This window comes from Gekko japonicus, unplaced genomic scaffold, assembly GCF_001447785.1.
Source record: "Gekko japonicus isolate JY-2015 unplaced genomic scaffold, Gekko_japonicus_V1.1 scaffold1971, whole genome shotgun sequence".
In the NCBI taxonomy this organism is placed as follows: Eukaryota; Metazoa; Chordata; class Lepidosauria; order Squamata; family Gekkonidae; genus Gekko; species Gekko japonicus.
This window is the reverse complement of record NW_015167110.1, coordinates 152,770-180,417: the sequence shown is the minus strand read 5'-3', so window position 1 is coordinate 180,417 and position 27,648 is coordinate 152,770. Positions and strand designations below refer to the sequence as shown.

Genomic DNA, 27,648 nt, shown 5'->3' with positions numbered 1-27,648 from the left:
AACTTTATAACCTTTAGGACTGGTTTCCCCCCCCTCAGTGTATTAATAGGTAGTTAATTAAGAAGCACAGAAATTCCTTGGCTAACATGTCATGTTTATAGAACAATTTGAGTCCGATGGCACCTTTAAGACCAACAAAGTTTAATTCTGGGTATAAACTTTGGTGTGCATGCACACTTCATCAGATACATTGCAGCAGTTTTCCTCAAGCCTTACATATAGGGAGGGGAGAGTTGCCAAGAAGGGCTAGTTAGAGTCAAGATTCATAAGTAACTGAGCAATAAATATAGCTGAGTGGATTAAAGCAGTTGTTAATGATGGCAAATTAGCATACGAATACAAGAGTTAACAAACAGATGTGAGAACTAAGTTTGCGTCCAGTCACACTTCCAAGACCAACAAAGTTCAGTTCTGGGTATAAGCAAGAATTAGTTCATGATCTGTATATTTATACTTCATTAGAGGGAAATATCAGGTTTACTGAAAAAAGGCAATATGGTTTGCCTGCTGAATAATAATTAACATAGCAGTAAAAATACTTATAAGTGCCAAGAGAATATTTAAGACACTCTGAATAGTCTCCAGCTTTTCAATTATTTTCTTTTAGTTACATTTAAGTTTTTCACTGAGTACTGGAAGAGAAGAGAACAACAAGGAAGAGAAACGCAACAACTTGATTCCAGTTCAGTCCTTAAATCTCTTGCTAAAGAGTATTGGGACCACACTCACAGATGTGCAGGATGTTGTTCTCAAGTATGTAGAATATACTGATTTAATTTATTTAATCAGAATAAATAGTACACAGTTTATATTTCATTTGGCTTCATTAAAGAATGGGACTGTGGGCTGATTGGTGTATGTATTATCCTCCTCCCTCTGCAGTTACATAATACAATTTTCTGCATCATTTAACATATAGGGTGTAATACTTTTTTATTTCAAAGTTCTATAATCCTACTAAAGTTGTATTGCTTATTAAGTGTCATATCCTATCGATTTAAACTGTGTAGTCAGCCTTGAGTCTCACTGAGAATGGCAGACTATAAATAAATAAATTGTATGCGATTGGCTGTTCTAGGTTGGCATACTTTGAGCTCAACTATCACTTCTGTACAACACAAGGACTACAATGGACTGTTATTATGCATTATTCAAAACAGGTTAGTATAAACTAATATGAAAGTATCACTTCATCCATCCTTCTGCATAGCTAGAATTGTGCACTTTTCTGTTCTATATATACACTGTTTACTGTGGAGTTGGAAGAGAGATACAGTTACTAGGATGGTGCATTGCATTGGTTGAATATGATGTGTGGCTATACTGGACTGAAGTGCAGTGCAAAACGCTGTGCTGTCACTGACAGTGGTACCTTTCATTCTGCAGTCATATTTCCAGATATTTGGTGACTCAAATCAGTTCCTTGGGCTATTTTGATCACTAATGGAGTAATCTTAGCCAGTCTGTTCCGAACCCTGCTGAGGTCAGTTCAAGGTGATTTACTCAGAAAAGTGTTCTAAGTATTGCTACAAAAAATTTCTGGTATGCCAGAAGAATATAGAGGTTGAACACTGGCAATCAGTTTACCGTGTGGTAGGATTTGCTGCCACATACTTGTTTGATCTTCTGTATTGTTGTGTTTTGGGGGATTTTGACCACGTGGTAAACCTCTTTCGAGGGGCTGCGGCCGCTCAAGTGGCTGAGACGCTGAACTGCAGGCTGGAAGGTTGGTAGTTCAGCACTTCGAGACCCAAGTGCCGCAAGACAGAGTGAGCTCCTGTCTCTGGTCCCAGCTCCTGCCAACCTAGCAGTTCGAAAGCAAGAAATTGCAAGTAGATAAATAGGTACCACTTTGGTGGGAAGGTAACAGCGTTCCGTGCACCTTGGCATTTAGTCATGCTGGCCAGATGACCACGGAAACGGGGATGAGCACCGCATCCCTAGAGTCGGATTCGACTGGCTTTCAAGCAAGGGAAACCTTTACCTTTACCTAAACCCCTTTCTACTTTTTCCACATGCTAACACAGTTGTCTATATTCAATCACATTTTGCAATTTTTTTCTGAATTTATTTTAGTAAGAGACTGTACATTCCCCATTCTCACCCCAGTACTTCAGGTGGCTTGATCAGCACATCAGATCTAAAGCAGTCATCTAATTAAATATAGTTTTTATTTGGCTGTAAAATCCTTTAAAATGATTTTTGAACAGCTTTTACATGTTTTAGGAATAAATTAACTGCTTCCAAGCAAATCTTTAAATTGTTGTTGCCTGTTAATATCTTATTGTAGCCAGAATTTTAGACTCTTTCACAAGTTAGACAGGGAGTCAAAATTGGCAAGAGAGCTCCAAAAAAATCCCTTATCATACAATAGTATATTGTAGAAATCATTCTGTTATTTTAGGGAACCGCCTAAATGAAGTCTAAATAGATGTTCTTTATTATCTAGTACTAAACCTGGACTACTTGAAAATACTTGGGAGTAGAGGTTCACCAAATGCTGCATGAAAATATTTTGTAGGCAAAATTTTTGTTTCGGGGAAGGCTCCCTGATCAACCCCATTTGCTTTTGGCACTGGTTGTAATAACCCCATTTCTTGGCTCTACTTAAGAATGGGCTTGGAATGCAAATCAAGAAACTGGTCTCACATTACCTTGATCTTGTGTATTTTGTATCATCCTAGTATTCACAGACGTTATATGACAAGTGAAGGAATCATTCATTTGCATCAGTGATGAGAGCTTCTGTAATTATGCTTAAAATATAAAATGCTTAAAATATAACATGTAAAAATGCTTAAAAATATATCCCAAAGAATCAGAGTAGCTGAGCTTTCTGGCCATACTGCATCATTCTTACTAACCCAGATATGATGTCCACATATTAAGTATGACTCTACATAAAGTGTAAACCAGCCATGTTTCTTGCACATCTTTAACGATTTTATAGCTCTCAGTTTCTATTACTTAAATTTATTTACTAAAGAGTTTACTATAGAGTGAACTCTTGTCTTGTTGTTTTTAACTTTAATTACAGATACAGTTAAAACGTTAACTATATAAACAGGATAACAGAAGTGAACCATTAAGAACTCATCCTAAGTATCTCTAAGTTATATGCTGTTTCTTTTTGATTTTTAATTGTACTTGCCATAGAAATAGATTCAACTATTTTTATTTTAAAATTGCTTTCTTTTAGGCAATTAAACAAATGTACGTTCTTATTCTTGGCCTTGATGTCTTGGGCAATCCATTTGGATTTATAAGAGATTTGTCTGAGGGAGTTGAAGCATTCTTCTATGAACCTTACCAGGTGAGCTCATTTTCTGGCTTTGTCAGCCCAGTCTTAGGGTTAGTCATATTGGGTGAAAGCTACCAGCCATTTTACATGAAATTCTGCAAGCTGTACAGATGGGTATTGAGTTGTCAGAGATTCAAGCCACTATAACAAGGAGAGAATTTGTGACTTTTCCCTTGTAATATTTCAGCAAGTCCTTTCTGCTTTGCTTAGTCAAATTGATTTATTCAGCACTTGAGAACCAGTGTCTCTGTAATAATTTTAGAGCATCAGACAAAGACTTGGAAGTCCTGGGTTCAAATCCCCATTAAACCATGCCATGCACTGAGTGATCTCAAACCAGTCTCTCTGTTAGCCCAAGTGACATCACAATGTTGTTGTGACGATAAAATGAAGGTGAAGTGGACAATATATTCTGCTCTCAGCTCCTCAGAGGAGCTGGATGAAATTATAACTGCCAGGCTTGATAGTGGTAAGGTGAGTTGGTAATGGAATGTGCCAGTCTTTTGCCATGTGTTAGATAGATCTCTTTATAGCTGTACATGTAACTTCATAAGCTGACAAGAATTAGTGGTCATGGATAACTTCCCTTTATAGGGCTAGCAGCATCCACATTGCTGTACATTCCAACAGGATGGAATATGTAGTAGTAGTAGTAGTAGTATGTAGATTCTCTAACAAAATAAAAAGGAGACTTTATGACCACCACTTCATTCTAAGAAATATAAAAATAGATGTGAAGTACCAAAGGTCAGTGTAGGTGTGCCAGATATAGTTATTCTATCCATTAGGTTCTAAGAAGATGCCCAAAGGCTGCATAGAGACAGCACTGTGGAAGAAGTAAACCTTTCATTCATACAGAATACTGTGCTACTACACCGGGGTGGGGTGGGGGGGCTGAGGATAATTTTTCTTGTAATAATAGGAATCCTATGGAATGTGGGGCAGGGCTTATAAGAATAGTAACACCTAGAATTTCTAGTGCTTAAACTGCTTCACATACATTATCATAACATGAATGCTTACAACATTCATGTTAATGTAGGCTAGTGTTATTATCTGCGTATTGGAGATCCAAGAATTAGTTTGAGAGAGAGAGAGAGAGAGAGAGAGAGAGACTAGCTTCCGTAAGGTCCTGTAGTAGATTTGAAGTTCAGCTGAGGTTTGAACTGGCAGCCTGCCAGATCACAAACTTATTATTTTAGGCACAGTGCTACACCAGCACATAAGGATACTTGTAAGATGTTGATTAAATATATATGAATGTATTTTATTTGGTTATTTAAAATATTCACCATCTTTGCAGTGTAATAAAAGTGGAAATCTACTGAAGATTAAGATTGATAAGGAAACTGTTTTTAACTGGCTTAAGACCCTGTTTGTCTTTTGATGCCAAAAACAACATCTGTGATAAAAATAACGAAGAGTCAATAAAGATAAGTTGCAAAAACATTTATTAAAGTATTTCTGTAGTTCGTTTCGCAATATATATAAACAAATGTTCACATTGCGCAGTATTTGTTAGTGTGTGAGTGATGACCGAAGGATATTCCTTACAGAACTGCAGGAATACTTTAGTAAATGTTCTTGTAACTTATCTTTATTGACTCTTCGTTATTTTTATCACGGATGTTGTTTTTGGAGTTCCACCTTTTCCCGTGATCTCTCATTTTGGCTTCCACTGTCTTTTGATGCCGGCAGATGACTGCCTTCCAACATACCAACCTTAGTAGGGGTGTGCATTTAGATCTATCCAAACTGAAAATCTACCCCCCAAAAATACCTTACCAACCCAAATGTATCTGGGTGACAGGGATGCCAAGGCAGGGGCATCTCTAACTCCAGAGACGGGGCCGGACTCATGGAACCTATGAACAGCAGGTCTGGAGAAGGCGATTGGTCTGCACGGCAGAGCTCCAACAGCGGAGAACCTTTGGTACCGATGATCGGTGCCGAGCCAGCTTGGAATGACTCTGGTCATTCGGTGCTGAGCGACTTTCTCGGCGCCGTGGCGAACAGCCTCTCAACGTCGAACGTGGTGTCGACGAATCACGGCACCAAGGCGAACGAGATCGTCGGCGCTGAGTCGGTGGCGAAGTGATGGACGCGACCCCTTCGGTACCAGCCCTTATCGGAGGCGAAGACCTCTCCTGCTGGTTTTTCTTTTTCTTGGCCTTTTTGGCTGGCGGCTCTGGGCCAGCTCTAGACTGGACAGCCGCTGGGGAGATTTGTGTTGTCACTGGTGCCGAGCACACTGATGGCGTCTCAACCTTCTCCCATTCTCCAGTGGATGACTCGGAAAGGGCCCTCTCCAACAGTGCTGCCTTCAAGCGGGCTTTTCTCCCCTCAGGAGCCCTTGAAGTAAGGGCCTTACAGGCGTTACAGGCAGCCATATTATGGGTCTCCCCCAGACAGAGCACACAAGCAGAGTGCTCATCTGTTTGAGCCATTTTGGCCCCACAGGTCTTACATTTCTTGAAGAGGGCCACTTTCTGTTTCTCTTTTTTCTTCTCTTTCGACGACATCTCTGAGGAGAAAAATTCTTCCCCTCAGCGACAACTCAGCTCGCTGTACACTAGTCCTCTTTCGATGGCGGCAGAAGGAGAACTGAGGGGAGAGGGTAGGCTCCGCCCAGGTCAGGTGGTATTTTGGGTGGGAAACCGCCTCCTGTACGGAGCCTGGCCCTCTTGGGATGAAAATTTGAGGGAAATGCTGCTAGCTCCTCTCGGTGGTAGGCCTGCAGTACTGCAGTCCCGTGTGTGCCTGCACAGAAGCCACTCTCAATGAACAACGATTATAGGTAAGCAACCACCATTTTACGTGTTGACCAGAAATTCCTTCATGGTTGTTTCAAAGAGTTCTCTTTGCTGACCATAATGGAGAATGCTTCTTCTTCCCAAGGCAGGATGGGTAGGTGTGTCGTGTGTGTGTCTTCATTAGCATACTGGTGCAGGCAGCACACTAGCATAGCAGCTTCCAAATGCAGGTAGACTCAAAGCAAGCAAACCACACAGCATTTCCCAAACCCATACACAAATGAAAGTACATGCCATACACACAAAGCATCAGCATAATACAAATAAAATACAATTATAAGCACCTTGGGCAACATGTTCTCTGTTTTTTCCTCAGCTCAGTTTTGAGGCTGAGGAGACTTTTTTCTAACTTATACCCTCTCCATGCATGAAGTTTCAAAAGGTGATATCCTGCTGGAACCCCCTACCAAGGGTTGTTTCTCACTCCTCATGTAATGCGTGGTCAGCATCCTCACACAACCCATTCTTGTGGGTCGGTTGATGCTATCGCAGTTTTTAGTGCATGGCCTTTCATTACCACTCTATGTATGATGGCTCTTTTTTTAATTTTAAAATTTTTATTAAGTATTATAAAAAGGGAGAGGGTAAAAGGGAAGGAGGTACAGAAGTAAAAGAATGATGCATACATTTATTTCTACATGTACTAATACAATATTAGTTCTACTTATATCTTCAAATAATTATTTATATTATATCTAATTACTTAAACCAAGACATTTCTTAACATCTGCATAGCTAAGTTGTTGCTTTTATATCAAATAAGTGTTTTCCACTTCCTAAAGAAAGTTATGATATCTTATTACCTTGTTAATTTTGATAGAGCATTTCAAATTAGTTAATCATAATTAAATTATATTAATTTCATAGCTATGGGTTCTCATATTCAAGCTCTTATAATCTCTTAAACATTTATTACAAAATTACTCTTTACTAATACAATTATAGATCCTTAGTGTCCTATCACTTATAAATAGCCATTTTATACTAAAAGCATTCTAAAGGTAGTAATTTAAAATATATCTTCTTAAAAAACAAACATACCTAATTCTAAAATATATTTCCTACACATTAAGATTTTCTACAATAACACATAGAAATGCCTTATGACTAATATTTCTTTGACACTTAATTTTAATATTAATTTCACTCAGATTTTGTCCTCTTGGATATCCTTAGCCATCCTTTACACTTACAGCAATACTGAATTAACTTACAATCACTTTACAAGGTTCTGAGCTTTCCAAAATACTAGGTGATAACTACCTTGTAGTATGTATTTCCCTTAACATTTAATTTTAAATTTCAATTTCTCTTAGGTTTTATATCATTAAGTCTCATTAAATTCCATTTTGAATGACATTTAACCTGCTGTAGCAGTACACCTTAAACAACCCCCCTCCTTCTTGAATTTCCGAAGCAGTACACCTTAAACAACTCCCCCTCCTTGAATTTCCGAAGTTTTTTCTTTGAGGATTGTGGGTTGTTCCTGTAATACTCCATTCCTCTCCTTGTTTGCTTACTATATCCAAAAAGAATGTGCTAGATGTGCTTGGAATTCTTTTCTGGTCCTCAATCTTGATATCTCGTGGTTCTTTTGCTTCAAGAGCTAAATTCTGCATTTTCACATTAGACAGTTTAGTCTCTGTTATTTCCACCTCCTCCAATGTCGGCTCTTCACTCAGATCTTTTGGTTCATTTAGGGACTGTTCCAACAAACGTACTACTTGATCAAATATGTGGGAAAGCTCCTGGACATCAACTGCTAAAAGACACAAATTACTCTGTATTAGTAGCATAGCTGTATTAAAAATGTCTTTTAATGTTTCCATTATCTCTTGGAGAGTAGCCATCATTTCCATGGAGCATCAGTCAAATAGCTAGACTATTTGTTTCCACAAAATACTCTTCAGTTTGCAATCAGTTAGATATATGTAGGACAGCACAGTCAAAATCTTCTAATGCTTATAGTCCTTTTAATGTTATTTCCTTTTGATTGACATCCGCTTCCAAATTGAGGGAGGAGGGATGATTGGGTAACCATCCCCCCCCCTTATAGATCAATCAATCAATCAATCAATCAATAAACCTTTAATGGCATATACAACCTTAAAAATCAAAGACAGAAAATGACACAATCAACTAAAAGTCTAGGTTAATTATAAAATCATGAAACAGACTTTCACCCCCCCCCCTTATCTTTCTGAACTTTTTTACAGTCTGGTTGAGTTTTTCAGCTCTATTTCAGCAAGTATTTCATGCAAGTATAGAAAGAAAAGAAACTTACTTGTAGAGTATCTTCTTGTAGTTGATGTAGAAAGTGATTTACTGTAGAAATACTCTTCGTTTCGATTTTTAAAAAGTCCAGTAGTCACAGCTTAGTGCCAGTATGGCAATTGCTTTGGCTGGGGTTTCGGGGCAGACAAAGATTCCAGATTCAAGCCACCGCCCAGGTCTGGTTCTTCGTCACTCCCCCTCCTTCAGGGACCCCTCTAGCCCAAACTCCCCCAAACCACAAAATTTGGGTGGCTGGAGCAGAGCTCTGCAGCTCACCCCAATCTTACTGTGCTAAAACCGGAAGTCTCCGTATAATGGCTTTTTTCAAAAGAGTGGTCTTTTTTTTCCTGTACCACATTCCTACATGTATTTTGGTGGGGACACTTGCACAGCTGTTGATAAAGCGGTACTCTGTGGTCTTCTTCTGAGAGATTCACACCCACCTCCTTCACTCAGTGATCTTGCTAATCTCCCATATGGGACTGCACAGAAGCCACGATGATGAAAACGAGATTGCACTTACCTGTAACCATTGTTCATCGAGTGGTCTTCTGTGCAGGCACACATCCCTTCCTCCTGCCCCGCTGAGAACTCTCTGGAACTTTAGTTTTCTAGGGGTCTCTGCCGGTGGCATGGAGAGAGCTGAGGGAGTAGCACCCCTCCTCTTGGTCACCTGAGCGTTTTGGCGGGAAAGTGCCAGAGGGAGGAGGGGTGCTCCTAGTCTATTAGAAAGCTTGGAAAACTTTTCCGTGGCTGGCCTGCGACTGCGCAGTCCCATGTGTGCCTGTAAAGAAGACCAATCGATGAACAGTGGTTACAGCTAAGTGCAACTTCGTTTTCCCCACCCAGTCAGGTTTGTGATGGCTTCTCCAAGCTGCCCCCAGGATCAGTCTGGCTTTTTTCTTCTCAGGTCTATTGGACCCGAAAAAAATTAGGATTTCTGAACAATCCCAGATCTGAATATTGTACTGGCAGTGGGATCTGGGATTTTACCAAAATCTTGAAAATTTTTCGATAGATCTGAACCAATAGATCTGAACCAAAAAATACTGATAAAAAAATATTGCACACCCCTAAACTTTACTGATATTTAAGCTCTTCTTCAGAGGCCTGTTCTGTGTTCCTCCCACATTCAGAAGTAAGGAGGATGTGTTCCAGGAATTGACCTCTGTGACAATGCACTGTCTTTGGAATCCTTTCCCCAGAGTAATGTGCCTGTTGCAAAACCTGATGCATTTTATCCATCTGGCAAGACAATGTCATTTTCTCCAGTGTTAAGTTATTCATTTCTTTTTTTTTTATTTTTATTTTTAATGGTTTTATTGCCCTATGTTATCTCTGCTGGTTTTTATGATAGTCATATTTCTGTCTTCTCTCTTTTTATTGCTGATTTCATTGAAACTTTCATAGTAGGTTTTATTGGGTTGGATGCTGCAAGCCAGAAACATGAGTTGCTCCTGATGGTAGCACTTTCTTCATAGTCTCCCATTTTCAGCAGCCACCTAAGACTCCCAAAAAAACCAATATTGATGGCTGAGGGAGCCTTCTGAACAAACCGATAGAAGGCATTAGGAGGCTTCAGAGAGTAGAGGGAAGCCGACCCCATCTCTCTTCTTTTGCTTCCAGGCAAAGCATGAGAGATCACAGGAGAAGCTGATTATGTGAGGTGTGGCAACGGACGGTTTTTTCAGGATGCTCCTGAGACGCCCGATCCTCTTTTCATTCTTTTTGAAGCTCCCTGACCTTCCCAGTCTGGGGGAGCTTCGTCTGCTCTCTCGGAGGGAGAGCAGATAGCAAGAAGCTTGTTTTCGGCCACACACACACACATATGAGAAGTTTGTGGGAGAGGCCGTTTTTGCCTCGATGCAGGAGTAATCGATGGAGCAAAAACACGGCTCGCCATTTTTTGCACAGCTGCAGCCAGCCTTTTTAATTTAATTTGGATTTGCAGCATACACGGTAACACAGAGAAGGCAACTTGGTGAGAACGCGTACTTCTAACTTTAAAATAGAAAAGACCTGTGGAAAAATTACCCCAATTCTGTCTGCTCAAAACAGAGATGAATAGTGGCCAGAGGATGAATGGGAGCTGAGTGAATGTTGCTATGTTTTTGCTTCTTCAGGGAAATTTTTGTTTTATCTCTCTGACAAGGACTTATAATGGATAGAAGAAATTTGTTTGGTAACTTGGAGGACTATTAGAACGTGCATAAATTAGACTGAACTATGTTGTAAAAATGGCGTCTACAGAGCGAGAGGAGGAGGAAATTGATGAAAACATGGAGGTGGGAGAACTGACTGTTGAGCAATTTCTGATAATTTTGAGGGAAGAAATACAGAAGGGTTTTAAGGAAGCTTGTGCAAAAGTATTGGAAAAATCACATAACTCACGGTTGGAAATAAAGAACGAGGAAGAGACAAGACAGCGTATTCAGAGTGTTGAGGAGAATTTGGATGTTTATCAAGTGAAAGTGTGTGTTGAGACCCAGCCCCTGCCTATTAAAAGAGTGGAAAAATTACCAACAAGACTGTCTTATTCAAAGATGGACTTATCAAAAAGGAATGTGCAAAGACTCTTGGAAACTTGGGAAAAAAGAATAAAACAACGTGCATGGAAATTTAAAATGGACAATAAAATTTAAAATGGACAATAAAATACTGAAGTTAGAGCTGCTGAAAGTTAAAGAAGGGAGGCTAGAATTAAATTTTCACACATTTAAAGAGAAAAGACATGTTGACATGCTGGTACAAAAAAGCAAAATGCAGATACATAGGGAAAAATTAAGCTATATGAAGGGGGGTGAAATGTTTTTCTGATACATGCTTGGCTGGAAAAATGACTCTAAAACCTCTGTTAAGTAGATACTGAATATAAAGAATAAGTCTGTGATAAGTTTTTTAAAAAATAAAAATTTCCCTTTAGTGGTAAACAGTTTAATATAGACTAGGTAAGAAAGAAAATTTCTTTTCTTTTCTTTCTTTCTTTTTTTGTTCCGTATGGATAAATGCCCATCTGGGAATAATTCGATGTAATTAGTAGGATATCATATTACAGTGCCGAAAGTTATGAAAAATCCGCCTAAAGAGAACAAGGTCAAATCTTAAATTAAGACTATTAAAAATAACTTTAATGAAGGCAGCCATAGCCCTTGCAAGGGAGCAATTAAGCTCAGCATGCAGAGATAAAAATCCCTGTTTATTCTGGAATATGGTCTCTACTTGTACTACTAGACCTCCCTCAGTGTGCAGTAGTACAATTCTCCCTGAAACTTGGGGAAATTATTTCGAGCAGCTCTACCAAGGTCAAGATGAGGCTGCTGCAGAGGACCTGGATATAGCTACCTTACCCTCTTGGTCCCCTGTGCATCCTCAAGAAATTAAGAACCTCATACAGACCCTGAATTCCAACGAAGCCCCAGGTTCTGATCTTATATGCGCAGACTTGATCAAGAGGAACCTCGAGTGGTGGGTTCCAGTTCTTGCTACTTTATTTACAACTATAGACTTGAAAGGTTTATTACTCCTGCTCCAAATCTAATTGGGAAAACTGAGTCTATAATCCTAACTATAATGGGCTAAAAATTTAATTTATAGACTCCGGGAGTAAATGGTAATGAAATGGGATTAATAGTTTGAGAAGTTGTTAGAACCTTGCTTTGAGAGAATAATGTTGATTCTGAATGGTGACTTGAAAATTAACCTGTAATATCAATTTGAATAATTTGTAAAACTAACTTGAACAAAATGTGTAGCTAAACAAAATGGGAAGTTAAATCTTAAAATATGGCTCTATCAGATGTGCGTGTTCACCGGTGAAATGTTATAAATATTATTGTTGTTGTTTTTCTTTGCCTGGCTATGTTACTATATAGAAAATTTCTAGTCTAGGGCTCCGGTCACATGGGCAGGAAACTGCAGGGGGGAAGCGTGGCTGTTTGCCCCGGGGCAAACTAACACGCGGTTAAGAGATCAGACCTCCTGTGGAGGTTCCGTGGGTAGGGAGAGGTGCCGATCACAGGACACGCCTGCGCGCAACGAAGAAGCGTGCGGTGCGGCAAACTGGTTTTCTTTTTTTGTGTACACGACGAATGCGCATGCTCCATTGGGTGCGTGTGCGCATCCACGGAGACTTGGGGGGGAAAGCCTTTTTCGCAAGGGGACATGGGCGAGCGCCGGATGCCACCAGAAACGCGATCAGACGCCCGCCCTTGCCTCGCGGTTTCCGGAAACTAGTACCTCCGCGGTACTAGTTTTTTGCTGCGTGTTTTCGGCAGGAAGCCTTGGTTGTGCCACGGAAGCGCTACGCTTCCCAGATGTGCCGGTGAGATCGCGCCCGGAAAATCCGCCTGTCTTCTGTCTCTCTTGCGTGGCTAATATTCCGTGTGACCGCAGCCTAGGTTTGTAAGTTTGTTTGTGTCTTTGGTCTATATGTTTGTGGTGTATGTGTTTATTATCTCTGAAAATCTAATAAATATATTATTTAAAAAAACCCAATTAAAACAATCATGAATAGTTACTAAGAACTTATTTTATGTAAATTTCTATGCAAATAACTTAAATTACTAAGACCTTACAAAGATTTTTAATAATGATACCTAAGACTTTTACAATACATGTAATTCTTCTATATTGAATAAAAGGCTTAGGTCAAATACCAGTCCATATAGTCACTCTGAACTTCCAATTGTCAACTTCTTCATCCGTTCAAAGTTCTGTGTGACAATCCCTCCTATTTGTGTTGTAAGCATCAGTCAAAGACACATTCTTTCTCCACTTTTATTAATAGCACATCTGCGGCTCCGCATCAACGTGATGGCTCGAAAACTCATTTCCATTCTTCTTCAGGGCAAATTCTGCAGCAGTGAAAAGTATAATCCTAACATTAGAACACAAGGAAAGCCCAATACCCGCCTCCTTCTTTGTTGTTACTCACAGCAATCTCGTAGATCCTCTGTTTGACAATTCAGTAAACTCCGCTCTGTGAAGTGCTTTCAAAACAGGTGGCCAGCTAACTTGTGGAAATTCTGATCTCGTCAGTAGTTTTCAGACTTAGTAAAGCTCCCATTCTTATCAGTCTTACAGTATTAATTGGGTGCAGGTGTTAGGCTTTCCAAATCATCTTTAAAGTACCCGCAGTGCTCCCTCTAAGGTGTGAAGTCTTGTGAGCAAGAATTCTACTTTGTGAGCTACTGGCATTAAAGTTGTGAGCAAGCAATTTGGCTATTGCATAAATTAGTTTGCTCTGTAGCCATCCTTCCTGAGCTAAGACAAAACTTTGTGAACCGGAGACTAAAAAACTGTGAGCTAGCTCATACTAACTCAGCTTAGAGGCAACAAGAGATCCATTAAGCACTTTACACTCACAATTCATAGGATTCCAGTCAGTGATTTTTATGCTGTTTATTCTGTTCTTAGTCTAATAATTTTGTTGCTTTAAGAGCATGTGTAAGACCTCTTCAAAATGTTATTGAAAGTTCAGGAATTAAATAATACATACAGGTTCTTGTTCCAGCAAAGAGATTAACTTGTAAGACACAATTTCCCATTTATCAAACTGTTAAAAGGGCAGTTAGAAATCTCACCATTAAGTAAACTGTTCTATGTTATCATTCAGATTATTTAAAAATTGTTTATTTTTTGCTCTCAGGGAGCCATCCAAGGTCCAGAAGAATTTGTAGAAGGAATGGCACTGGGACTTAAAGCCCTAGTTGGCGGTGCTGTTGGTAAGTAGTGATTTGGTTTAAGCTTGGATAAAATGTACCAGGTAATTTTCACAAGGTCATGTTTAGTCTTTACATTTAAAAAAAAAAACAATCTCTTATGGTAATAGGGGGATTGGCTGGTGCTGCCTCAAGAATAACTGGTGCTATGGCTAAAGGTGTAGCAGCAATAACTATGGATGAAGACTATCAGCAGAAGAGAAGGGAAGCCATGAATAGGCAACCTACTGGCCTCAAAGAGGGTATTACACGTGGAGGAAAAGGCTTGATGTCTGTAAGAAATACTATACATTATATATTGAACTTTTAAAACTAGATGCATGTATTAACTATGCTAGGTTTGTTATCATTTTTTCGCACAGCTTCTCAGTAGTGACTAGGAAGAGTGATACCTTATGCATAAAGAGTATAAGTGGAATTAGTCTTAATTGTTCTATATGAAGCAGTTTTTATTTTTACAAATTCAAATTATTAGGTTTATAATATTAACTCACACAGAGAATACTTAAAGAATGCTTTCTGTTAATTTATTCTTTGTAATTTGGAACCGTTTTCTTTTTGTAAGGGTTTTGGGTCCCTATGTTCCCTCTGGGGAGAAAAGCAGCCTAAAAATGCTTAGTAAAAATGCTTCATTTTAGAAACAAAAGTATAAGGTTTCTTTCTGGTTTTGACTCACAGGGATTTGTTAGTGGAATAACAGGGATTGTAACAAAACCAATAAGAGGTATGTTCATTTTTTTCTTGATATCTTATTGTGTATCTGAACTGTTTGCTGAGAGATGATTACTAAAATCAAATAAAATAATAAGCTGTTCCTGCATATATGGAACAATAAATCCACAGTTTGGGCCCAAGTATGTAGAAGTGAGATCTTTTTGTAAACTTGAGGGGAAACCCAAGTTTGTGGGGGGAAATGGTTTAAAGATGAGAGAATGAGGGGACTTTTACTTAAAATCTCACCTTACTGGCCACCATTGTGACAGTTGCTTAGCAACCCATAATCAGCCAGCTGGCCAGAGTAAAGAGCGGAGGAGATACTGCCGCTGCATGAGCTAGGCAAGCAAGTGAGGGACAGACAGAGGAAAAAAGATGAGCAAGGAAGCACAGATGGAAGGAGCAGAAAGGAAAAGGGAGGAGCACTGGGCAGTAGAGGCAGCAAGAATGTAAGCAGTGCAAATGAGTAAGTCAGAAAGCAGGAGCAGAGGTAGAGAAAGGCAGGGGGGAAGGGGGCAGGGCAGTGGTGGTCATGGGATTTCTCACAGGTTCCCACTTATACACATATACACCATCCTCCCTGAGACCAAAGACTTCCTAAGTAAGAAAGTCTGGCTTAGGGAGTCTTCAAACTAGATGAAATTCATTGTGATGTCCAAATTGAAATGCTATAGCAAATGGTTGTGTTAATGTGTGTGTGCTGTGGTCCTCCCCCACTCACAGGAGCCCAGAAAGAAGGTGCAGCAGGCTTTTTCAAAGGTGTTGGCAAAGGTTTAGTGGGAGCAGTGGCAAGACCCACTGGGGGAATAATAGACATGGCTAGCAGCACCCTTCAGGTAATTAAAAGGTAAGAATGCACTGAGTATGAAGACCCATACTCTTACAAAAAGTTCAGACTCTGTATATATGTCTTCAGTAATGTGAATACAGCAGTAGGGATGGGCATGAACCAGTTGATGAACCAAAAGTTTGTCATGACGTTAGACCAATTTGGAGTTCACAAACGAAGATTAGTGAACTGAGAACCACAGTGAACTTCTTCAAAATTTGGGGGGCAGTTCATGGTGGTTTGTGACCCTTTGTGAAGAGCAGAACACAGGGATTAACTCCTGCATTCTGCTTTTCACGACAAACCGCTGAGGGGCTGGGAGCTCCCCACCACTCAGCTATTTGGTTTAAATGGCTCAGAGCCATTTAAACCAGCAAATGACAGGCAGGGAGAGCTCTACCTGCCTTCTTAGCTGCAGGCTCCCTTGTGCAGCCTGATTTAGGAGGGAGCCCAAGACAGCAGAGCCAGATCCATGGTAGAAAGTGCTCTCCCCACCAGTTCAGCGGTCTTGGGCTCTTTCCTGCAGCCCCTTTAAACTGAACTGCATGAGGGACCCCATTTAAAGGAGCTATGCCAGGGAGCCAGCAGCTGCCTCTGGCTCCCTGGAATTATCCCTTTAAACGGGCTGCGCCAGCCATGAAAAAAGGAGGCAAGGTTGCCAGGGAACAAGTATCCCATCTCCTTCTCTGGCCATGCAGCCAGGAGAAGGGGGGGAATCTCCCAAAAGAAAGTGGGGGGTCTCCCACTTTCTCCTGGCTACAGTGAGCAGCACCAGAAGAATGTGTGCGGGGGATGTCCCAGGAGAAAGTGGATCTCCCTGCCAGCAGGGAGAACCTTCTCTGCAAGGGCTCAGCTGTTTTAGGCTCGCTGGCACAGCCCGTTTAAAGGGGCTGTGCCAGGGGGGCAGAGGTAGCTGCCTCTTCTCTGGCGATCCCATCTCCCTTTCTCCTGGCTGACACAGCCTGTTTAAAGGGGCTATACCAGAGAGCCAGAGGCAGCTGCCAGCTCCCTGGCATAGCCCCTTTAAATGGGCTGTGCAAGCAAGCCCGAAACAACGGGGCCATCGCAGAAAAGGCTCTCCGCACTATCTCAGCTGCCTTTAGCTCCCTGGTGTAGCCCCTTAAACGGGCTCCCTCTTCCAGGTTATTTTAAAGGGACAAATAAAATAAGCTCACTGAAGAAAACAGACTTTCATAGGATTAACAAGCAGTTTCGGATATATTTATTTATTTATTTATTTATTTATATTTACATTTATACTCCGCCCACCTTGTAAACAGGCTCTGGGCGGCTTACAGAAGATGGTCTACGGGCCAATACAAATAAAACAATACAAATATTAAAATCCCTTAAAAACAATCTTAACAGTAAAGTTCTCACTACATCAGAGTAACCTTAAGATGAATGGCTTGTATCTGCATTCCTTCTGTCTTCAAGTTTTAAGATCAGTCCCACAGTCCAGATGTTTGCCGGTGAGGCTCAGAGTGGGCCAGTCCGATATTCCGGATTGATGGTAACTGTGGTGGTGGCTCCTATTTGAACGCCTGGCGGAAGAGCTCCATCTTGCACGCCCTGTGGAACTGTGAGAGGTCCCACAGGGCCCTGATCTCATCTGGGAGCTCATTCCTCCAGTAAGGATTCTATCTCTGTGTTGGTGTTCATCAGCAATCTCTTGACAGAACACTGCAGGAATGACAGTAATGTGGATCAACACAACATGTCTCTAATGTCATAGAACAGTGGTTTTCTTCAGTGAGCTTGTTTTATTTTTCCCATTGTATTCACACTGAAGCCTGTCTTGTTTTTGATGGTTTAACGGGACTGCAGGAGGGAGTCCAAGACTGCTGAGCTGGCAAGGAGAGAGGGAGATGGGAAGCCTCTTCCCCAGCAATCCTTTCTTCTTTTCTCCTGGAGAATGGGAGATGGGAAACCTCTTCCCAGGAAAGCCTGTCTCCTTTTCTCCTGGCAGCATTGCCAGGAGAGAGGGAGATGGGAAGCACCTTCCCAGGCAGTCCCGTCTCCCTTTCTCCTGGTCAGGGTGAGCCTTGGCTGGGAGAAAGGTGGAAGGGAGTCCCTTCCAGGGCAATTCCCCTATGCCTTTCTCCTGGCTAGGTTGAGCCATGGCTGGGAGAAAGGTGGAAGAAAATCCATTCCAGGGCCATTCCCCTCTCCCTTTTTCCTGGCCAAGGCAAGCTGTGGCCAGGAGAATGGTGGAAGGGGGTCCTTTCCAGGATGATCCCCACCCTCTTTCTCCCGGCCACGGTGAGCCATGGCAGGAGAAAGGGGGAAGGGAAATCCTTTCCAAGGCGTTCCCTGCCCCCTTTTTCAGCCAGGAGAAACAGGAAACTGAACTTCTCGGGCTGGTTTGGTTCAAGTGAGGCCTGTTTGACTCGGTTCGGGGTTCGGTTCAGGGGCTGCCCCAAACCCCCAAACAAAATGAAGCACCTTTTTTAAGTTCATGCACATCCCTATGCCTAGCTTATTTAGGGTTGCCAAGTCAGCATGACTCACTGGCGGGGGAGCGTTGCTTCTGTCCAGGAGCTGCCGAGGGACGCGTGTCACAGGAAGTGACGCACGATGTAGAGCACGTTGGGGGCGTGGCCCAGATCGTCGGGGGGAAACCCCCACTCCTCCACTTGCACCTGGCTGGATGACCTTGGGCAAGCCATTTTTCTGGGACAGCAGTTCTTGAAAAAGAGCAGTTTCTGTCAGAGCTCTCTCAGCCTCACCTACCTCATGGGGTGTCTGTTGTGGGGAGGGGAAGGGGAAATGAGTTTGTAAGCCGCTCTGAGACACCTTTGGGTAGTGAAGGGCGGGGTATAAATCCAATCTCCTCCTCCTCTTCTTCTTCTTCTTCTATATTTGTAGGAGTCCAGCACACATGTGTATCTAGGGTTGTTAAAAAAAATACAGAGGGATAATATTTCAGTTCAGTTATGTGTTTTTAATATACTGTAAGCTTCTATTTCAATTTTTACTCTTTATAGATATACAAATGAAACCAGGCACTGGTACCTGGATAAATGTGGGTTTTGTATGTGTTGGCTGTAACATGAGAAATACTCAGTGCCATGGAAAATCAAATGTACAGTGTGCACAGATTGTACACATGTTCAGTGTTCAGTTGTTATCTGTACAGTGTAGAAGTAGAATCCCTTGCTGGGGAAAAGGTAAAAAACCAAAACCCTTCACACAGATGCATTTGAGGAAAGCTCATGGAAATAAACGGAACCTCATAAATGTACTTTTATTATACAATTCAGCCTAGATGCACAGTCCAGAATTCTTGAAACACAGGGTTTCTGCACAAATGATTTGGGGCTTGAAAGAGTTAGAGCTGTGTCCCAGGTGTTCCTGACTCAGTGGAAAATTCCTTTTGCACACAGGAGTTATCTATGCTGCAGATCCTGTGTATATAATAACTTTAACGGGTAGTATTTTAAAAAAATGAAGACCAACAATCAGTATTAGAAAGGCAGCCTAGCTGTTTAAAGTTTCTCTGTACTGACTGGTAGAAATTGGAGAGAGGACATGAAAGTACAGTACAGTGTAAAGCTTTTACCTTTTTTTCCAGAGCTACAAATTCTTCCGAAGATATCATGAGTCTGCGTCCTCCCCGCTTTTTCAATGAAGATGGAGTTATTCGACCATACAGACTAAGAGATGGTGCTGGAAGTCAAATGTTACAGGTGAAGGAAGTAATATCACAAGAACAAGTGATACAATAATCATCAGTTATTTCTTTGAATAGATCTTTATTTCTCTACAGTTAGGAATGTTTTAATACTGTTTAGGTTTTCTGGAATGTTTAAATTAGTTGTAACCACTTTTGCATTTACTTTACATGAGTATGATACCAGATCTGCCTGTTTGTTGAATAGAGTAAAAACAGTGGGCTGTATACAGCTCAAAATTTTCTCTGACAGAAAGGGAAAGGCAATTTTTGCTTATTTCTTGCCTCTTGCTGCAGACCTTTGACTCCCTCCTAATTCTACTCCTGGGTTCCCCTGTCCCCCAGCAGCATTATGGGGGGCTTTGGAGCTGTAGAGGAACAAGGATGGCCAGGAAGTCCCAAGATTTACTATGGGAGCCAAGCCCATGTTTTTTAGGTTTGCTCACTTAGGAAAACTTTAATCAGCATTGATTCATTATCCAAATTTAGATAAGATTTCCTCAATCTGCACAAAGCAGCGTATATATTTTGCATACTGGAGGCAGACTGAATTATTGCTTTAATTTTTATGTTGGAAATATGGGCTAAATAATAGATCTATTTCAGATCTGTTGAAAGTTCTTAGTATTTCAGGAATTTTAAAAATTCAGCTATATGTGTATACAAATATTTTTAGTATTATTTTTATTTTGAAGGTATATAAAACATTTCAGCATTGTTTCTGATTTCACCTGTGTGTTGGACTTTCAATATAGACTGCAATCAGTTTTAAAATTTGCACTTGTTGATAATTTAAACATGCTTGCAGTTAGGTATGAATCATCTAGAGGTTTTATTTACTGAAATTCTACTTTTTCATGAAAATCATATATTTGAGAAATAGACACAATAAGGAGATGTAAGTGGGCCAACAGATATTAGATTTTTCTGAGGTAAAAGCAATAATTAACTTATCTGAGAATGTTTTCTGATGCCTTAATCTTATGAAAGACCAAAAAACCTTAATAATTACAAAAACAACAAAAGCAAAAAACAAAACAAAATGAAGATAGATGTGCTTAAACCAAATATTTTTCTCAAATGCTTTTTTATTAATAATGGTTTTGAATTTAAAAATTAATGTTAAGATGTTTCTTAGTCTTCTCCATTGCTTAGTCTTCTGTATTGTTGACCAGGATTTATCTGGAACAATTTAAAAAATCCCATAAATATTGCTGTAGATTGTCTCTTAGGGCTAACTATCTTAAGATAATCTACCCTTTTGTCAAGAGCTCTGTTTCCATTTCTGGTAATTGAATTTTAGTCTACAGTTTCTAGTAAACTTTTTTTTTCTTTTTGTATGTCCCCTTAAATGCAGACTGAATTTTGAATTTGATATGAATGAAATATACAAGTTAACATGAGAGTGTATAGTTACTGTTTTTCTTCTTTAAGAATCCAGAACAAATATTTTAATGGAGAACAATTAATAAAACTTATACTAGTATTAAGCCTGTTTGTAATAATACCACAAAGCTTTAGACAATGACACTCAGCAGTGAAAAGTTGGAATTGGATATTTGCCAGAGCAATTGTATAACTGCTTCATCATCTGTCAAGAACGGAACAAACCACAATAATTTCCTACTTCAGTATTTAGATATTGTTATGCAAATCATATTAGACACATATGTTAGTGTAGAATTGGCTCCAATAATAATTTTTAGAGTACTGGGTTAAACGATCTATGCTTAGAGAAAGGTTTCCATGAAAAAGGTAACCAAATGTTAGACAGGAAAAACTGCATTTAAACACTGGCTTGTGGTTTTTGACCAAGCAGGTATGGGAATAAAACAGTACAGTCAAGCAGAATAGCATATGTTGTGTTCTTAGTGTAGCTCAGCCGTGTAGAACTGGGGAAGAGGACACTTGGACTCAGTCTAGGCAACTCTTTATTGTCAGACATGTGATTAGGACTAGAAGCTTCTGCTCTTTGGATGGCTAGAGCTGACTGTTTACACTGCAGAATTCACTTACAGTTTTTTCTGGTGATCTTGCAGCCAGTTGGTGATATGGTCAGTCAACAAGGCTACAGATATCTACCTCACAATACAGTATATGCACAGTATATTGCATGTTCTGTGTAGTAATCGTAGAAAGGATGACAAACCAGTCATTATAAATGAGTGGAGTACATGAGCCTAGGAGTTTGCATGTAGTTTTCTGTTGTGCTTATTGTTTGGAACAAGACCATAGTACTCAGAAAATGGTCATTTTTTTGTACTTTAATGACCTCCAATATGTTGTTGTTCATATAGCTTAAATGAATTCACTGGTGTCTTTAAGACTGATGGACTTGGATAGGTTTGTGGACATTGGGCTCAGAGGTATCACAGCTATTGTTGTAGGAACAGAAAGACTTGCAAAAAATTTTAAAGTTACTATTTATTAACCAAATTGATGAGTCAATGAGAATGTGAAACTGTTTCAAATGTAAAGCAGTCAGTCACATAGAAAAAGGTTCATAAATACATTCCTCTGTTCTAGTGGAATATGGGTGACTCCACTCTACTAACATTAGAGCTTTTGGCAGAAGGCTGCTTGAGCCAGAGGAAAGTGCCAGTATTAGCATAAAGGAGTCTTGGGATACAACCATAAAATTTTTAGAAATTTATTATCCATATGTCTGCATCATTTTCCAAAGACAAATATAACAATTTTCATACATTCTTATCACTTACAAAGTTGAAAAAAATAGTGTTGCAGTTGGTTCAGATGTATTTACAAATCTGAAATAGATAATGTCCAACTGGTTACTGTAGTCCTGCAATTTATGATGAGTAAGGAACATTCATTGTGTGTGTTCTTCTGTCTCTCGTGAGTTTCCTCTGGATTCCAAGGAAGAAAGTAGACCTGTGGAATATATTCTTGCCACGTACAATATTTCTCAAATTAATCTACAGTTTGTTTAAAGTAGGACATGCAATTAGAGTAGATGTTGTCCAGTGTAGCCATGAATCGACAGTGGGTCTTTGAACAGCTATATGGGCAGGGATGTAGAACAAATAAATCTGAAATAATGTTGGTGTGTGTTGTAATGCAGGATAACTGCACTAACTGGAGTTCTGCATGCTGCAATTCAAAAGTTACATTTCATCTTTCATTTTTAGTTCCTGTTTGCGTTTAAAAAAACAACTAACTAAACTTGCCAGCTTCAACTAACCCTTCTGCTTCTTTCTTCTCTTACCATGCTTGCAGAAAAGACAGGCCTACCGAAAATGGACCATGTGTCATATTAGTGGTAGTGACGATGATAGTTAGAGTTACATGTGCTTTCTGTGTTGAATTCAGTTGAATGTTGCTAGTGCTTTGTGACTGTGACAGGCACATAAAAATTAAAATTACAGTAACTGTTATAAAATTGTGTTTTTAAATATAGGTTTAAAAGTAAACACCAATGACAGTTATGGACAAATAGAAAGAAAATTGTTATTTAAATTGTTTTTGTTTGAACAGTACTAAATTATATGATCATAACCTTGTGACAGTGACTTTTTCAGTCAGATGTCTGTAATGTTCTTAAATAGTATATTTTTGTTTACATTATTTTAACTTTATGCTTTAAATTTTAAAGTAATTTGTGTACTTTTATAGACATTTTAGATATAAATACATATTCAGTGTTACCTTATATGTAGGTTTGTGTTTATTAATGTTAAATTTTAGATCCCTTTTAGGTATTTGAAATTATTGTCTGAATTTTCTGTAATAACAATAAATGAGTCTGTATAAGAAAATATTGATCTGTTGAAATATTCCATCATTTCTTACATAATTTTTCAAGATTCTTTTTTAAAAGCTTGTTTTATCAAAATTTATTTTAAAAGGAACATTTATGTTTTGCATCGTTTCATCCTTGACAGCATAGTTTAACATTTTAAAATTATTATCATTTGGTTTAAATGTCTTGTGAAATGGGGGTGGAATATGGGCATTTTAATCTACCTCTCTAGTTCAGTGGACAACCCTAGAACTTTGTATGTAGGTTGTCTTTTGAGTTCTAGAGGAGAGGGTGTAACTGTTAGAATTCCTGCATGCTGTTAAATATTTGTTTGGTAGACTAGAGCCAGAGCTATAGGAAAAATCAATTTTTCTCCAAGCCAGTTTGGCCAGGGATCCTGCAGGGGTTTTTTTTTGCCATCTTCTGGGCATGGAGCAAGGGTCACTGGGAGTGGGGGGAGGTATTTGTGTATTTCCTGCATTGTGCAGGGGTTTGGAATAGATGATCCTGGAAGTCCCTTCCAACTCTATGATCTAATGATCTTTTTTGAAATTTAAATATTTTATTTAATCATATTTATTTATTTCATACCCTGCCCGCCGAGGCATGCTCATATAATATTACAGCCTTTCAATAGAACAGAGTAGAAGCATACAAAATTGAAATATTGAACAGTATAATAAAGATACAAACCATCAGTAAAATTGAGTGTGAACAACTAAACACATTGATCTAGAAACACAAATGCAGGTCTGAGAAGTTCATTGAACAAGACAGATTTACACCAGCAGTGGAACAGTGTGTTAGACTAAGGAATAGATACAATCTATTCAGTGTGAGCAGAGAAGAGAGAGTTGGCTTTTACTTAAAACACAGCAATCATTTGAGAGATCAGACCAACACTTGAGCATTAGAGGTTCCCATTTCTCTAGGAGACTGGATTGGCCTGAGGTATCTCTAAATTTATCCAGGATGAATAAATCTCATAACTTCAAGCACCATTCTTGCAGCGATGGAATTGATGCAGACTTCCAATGAGATGCAATAAGACATTTAGCCGCAATTAACATTGTCATAATTAGTTCTTGTATTGCTTTGGAGATTTTGCAATTTCCCCACAGATTGAGAAGAATTAATTCTGGGGATAGGGGAATCAAATGACCAGTGATTATATTGATTTGGTTTTCAATTTAAGTCCAAAATTTTCCTATCAGTTTACAGGACCACCAACCATGATAAAAAGTCCTTCAATCCCCACATTGTCTCCAGCAGGTCGGAGGCACTGTGGGATTTGAATGGGCTAGTTGCACAAGGGTTAGGTACCAGCATGAAATAACCTTGAAATTTTGCAGTCGAATGTTCAGAGCTCTTGAGGTGGTGAGATGAGAGTACCAGATTTGGTTCCGCTGATCTACAGTGAGCTCTTTATTCAAGTCTGCATGCCAGGACAACTGATATTTTAACAGCCTAGTGGGAACTGGCTATATTAAGATTTTGTAAATTGTAGAGACCAGACCCTGAACCAAGTTTATTTTGCTGACCAGCAACTTTTCAAATTCTGTTAAAAGATTTATGAAGAGGGGACCTTTTAGAGTTGAATGAAGAGATAGGATTATTGAGTAGCATATACTCAAACCAAGGCAAGGATATCTTGTTCTCATATTCCAGTTTTGATTTATCATGTAGTGCACTATATGATTCTGTAATCTTGAGTGAAAAGGCTCTGATGGTCTCAGGAATGAACCAGTTTTCAAGAGGGGGGGAGTTCTGACATATTTGGCTGAGTTAAGGAAATCTGCATCAGTAAATAACCTTTTTCTATTCTTATCTCTGTACATTTGGAAAATTCATAGAAGAGTAAATATAAGGAAACATGGATTGCTTGCTTAATATCTAAAGTGAAGTTTGCAATATAAATAAAATACCTGAATTAGATTGCTCTCTGTCTTGCAGGAATTTTGTAAACTCAGTAGTAAGGCAGGAGAAGCACAGTTAGAAAGCTTTGGGTAGCCCTAACAAGTCTCCTGTTCGTACATTCATTAGGTGCTGATGCTCCAAGATCATCAGTAGGGACTTCATAAAGCCCTTCCCTCATACAGTTTCTTGCACTGAGACATGATGTGATTTATGATTACATAGGAATCTGCCTCCCTGAAGGACTAATATTCTCCATCATTGAGCATAATAAAAGTTAGACACAAGTTAATATTGTTTCATCAATCTCCAGAAATAGACTTTGTTTTCTGGATAAAAAGTTCAAGATGTGCAATCAGAAGGCTTGTTCCCCTATCTTTGTATGTACATCCGCACTATTTGCTTTCCCTCTTACTCTATTCTGATCTGGGCACTAGGTTTTAGGGAGTGGGGAGGAGAAGCTCCATTAATAGTTTCAGAGTTTACTGAGTGCCCAGATCGACAGATAGCTGTCTCTTTTAGGACTGGCTATGCTCAATTATTGGATCCTATGAGCTGACCAGAAAGAAGGCCCTACCCTATTCATCAATCTTCTCCTTTTTGGTAAGAGAAATTAATATAATAGTATTCCAGAAGGCTTTGTGGGCCTACTCTGCAGGGTTTCCCTTACAGTAAAGACATACAGATGGGGTTTGCTTCCATGCCTGCCAAAGCTATTCATTAATACAAAACAAATATCAGCAAACAAGCCCAAGGCAATAGCAGTTTTAGGGAAATGAAAGCAAAGCCCCACCCATATGCTGAAGTCAGAGACTGGGAAGCTACAACAGATTCTGTACTTAGACTCATGGACAAGGAAGGCAGTCCACTGGAGAGAGGGAAGGTGCTGTAGCTAAGCACTAGAGCATCTGCAGAAGGGCACATACAGAACGTTGCAGGTTTAATTTCCAATATCTCCATTTAAAAGAATCTGGTAGTAGGTGATGTGAAAGTCCTCTACCTGGGGCCCTGGGAGAGCTGCTGCCAGTCAGAGCAGATGACACCGGTCTTGATAGAGCAACAGTTTGACTCAGTGTAAGGCAGCTCCATGTATTCATGAGAGGCAGCTACACTATAAAAAAAAAACGGGTTTGTTTTTTGGACCTCACCACCCAAGGATTGCTTATGATTCGAGGTATCAAAGACAATCTTTTCTAAAAAGGAAGCACTGAAGGTTCTCCTCAAGATGAAGTGTGGAGAAAATAAATGCAACAGAAAAAGTGAGTAACGCCTATTCCAGAAAGTAGGGAAACGGGTTATGTTTGAATACTGTGGTAGGCACAATCCAGCAAATGAATGGTACCTTTAATAATGCTGAAAAAGCAAGCTCCAACCTGCTAAACCATTAGATCTTCTTCGTGGTCTCTGTGCTTCACACCAATGGGATCTAGTGTGCCTGCGCTGGATCTGCCGGTGCCTAGCAAGCTCTCTTAAAAGGATTTTCGTGCGTGGCCCAACTGAGCATGCTCAGGAGCCCCAGTGAGCATGCCCAGAAGGGCAGGCACGGACATCCCGCCAGTTCTTTCCTTTCCGCCGCGCTGAGCAGACCTTTCTTCGAGAGGTCTGGCTGGATCGCTGCTTTTGGATCACTTTTTAGTGATTAGCTCTCGTTTTTCGCCTCAGTTTTTCTTCAGTTTCTCTTTCTTTTCTGTGTTTTGACAAAAAAAGAAAGGAGACTTTTTGTTTTTCGTCGTCTGAGGTAAAATTGCCTCAGGCCTTCGGGCCGCTGGCCCAACCCCCCCCCCCCCTTCTTGTCTCTGCCTTTTTCTCCTCAGTCTATGGAGAAGAAGATAAAAAAGTAAAAAAAATGGGGATTTTTCAACTGTTGTCGTACTTGTGGAAGTAAATTGGCTCCTCCAGACGGCCATAAGTACTGTATCTTCTGTCTTGGGGAGACCCACAAGCCAGACTTGTGAACATTGTGCACAGTTTTCCAACCAAACTCGGAAAAACAGAGCGGCACTGTGACGACCTCTTATTTGGGGAGGTCTAGTTTTACTTTAAAAGTTCTTTATGTATTGCTCTCAGGGTACCCTCGCCGCCACCAGGAAAATTTAAGGCTTTCCACACCTTTATACTAATATATTTCTTCTTCTGGGTTGGTATTGTAGCCCGGGGTCTAGGCGTCTCGAGGAACTATGTGGTCCTGAGAAAGGATTTCTTTCAGAACTTGTATCTTGAAATAAAGTATATTTATTCAAATAACTTGTAAATAATATAGTAGTACGAGGTAACTGGTACTGTGAATATTCTTAACTCTTGCTTTATGTCTCACATAAGGTCTGCTCTTTGGCTGACAGGGATCTGAGCATGTCACTCTGTAACAAATATTTCCTTATGCCATATATGGTTACTGTTTCTTTATGCTTTAACTTTCCATAACACACAAAAGTCTTCTCTCTCATCAGACTTTAAAATGAACAGACTGTTTAACTCCTTTACTACATAGAACCAAATCTTTCCCACACAGGGATTGAGTCTCCTTCACTCAGAGACAGCACTTAACTTAACTCTCTCTCATACCATACTTTTACAGACTCCCTAAATGTCTTCATCAACTGTCATACCTAACAGTCACACCTGAAAGACATTCAAATCATCCACACAGCAT

General features: G+C 39.8%; 1 protein-coding gene across 1 annotated transcript in view; it reads left to right on the top strand.

The window, feature by feature from the left end:
• VPS13A (vacuolar protein sorting 13 homolog A (S. cerevisiae)) overlaps positions 1-27,648 on the top strand; it is a gene marked incomplete at its 5' end in the record, with an annotated part of 218,593 nt that overhangs the window by 169,920 nt on the left and 21,025 nt on the right. Inside the window, 8 exons of the mRNA XM_015412948.1 lie at positions 608-753; positions 1,079-1,160; positions 3,200-3,313; positions 14,036-14,111; positions 14,219-14,382; positions 14,787-14,832; positions 15,546-15,669; positions 19,226-19,340. Of these exons, the coding sequence (XP_015268434.1) occupies positions 608-753; positions 1,079-1,160; positions 3,200-3,313; positions 14,036-14,111; positions 14,219-14,382; positions 14,787-14,832; positions 15,546-15,669; positions 19,226-19,340 (867 nt within the window). The remainder of the gene's footprint in view (positions 1-607; positions 754-1,078; positions 1,161-3,199; positions 3,314-14,035; positions 14,112-14,218; positions 14,383-14,786; positions 14,833-15,545; positions 15,670-19,225; positions 19,341-27,648) is intronic.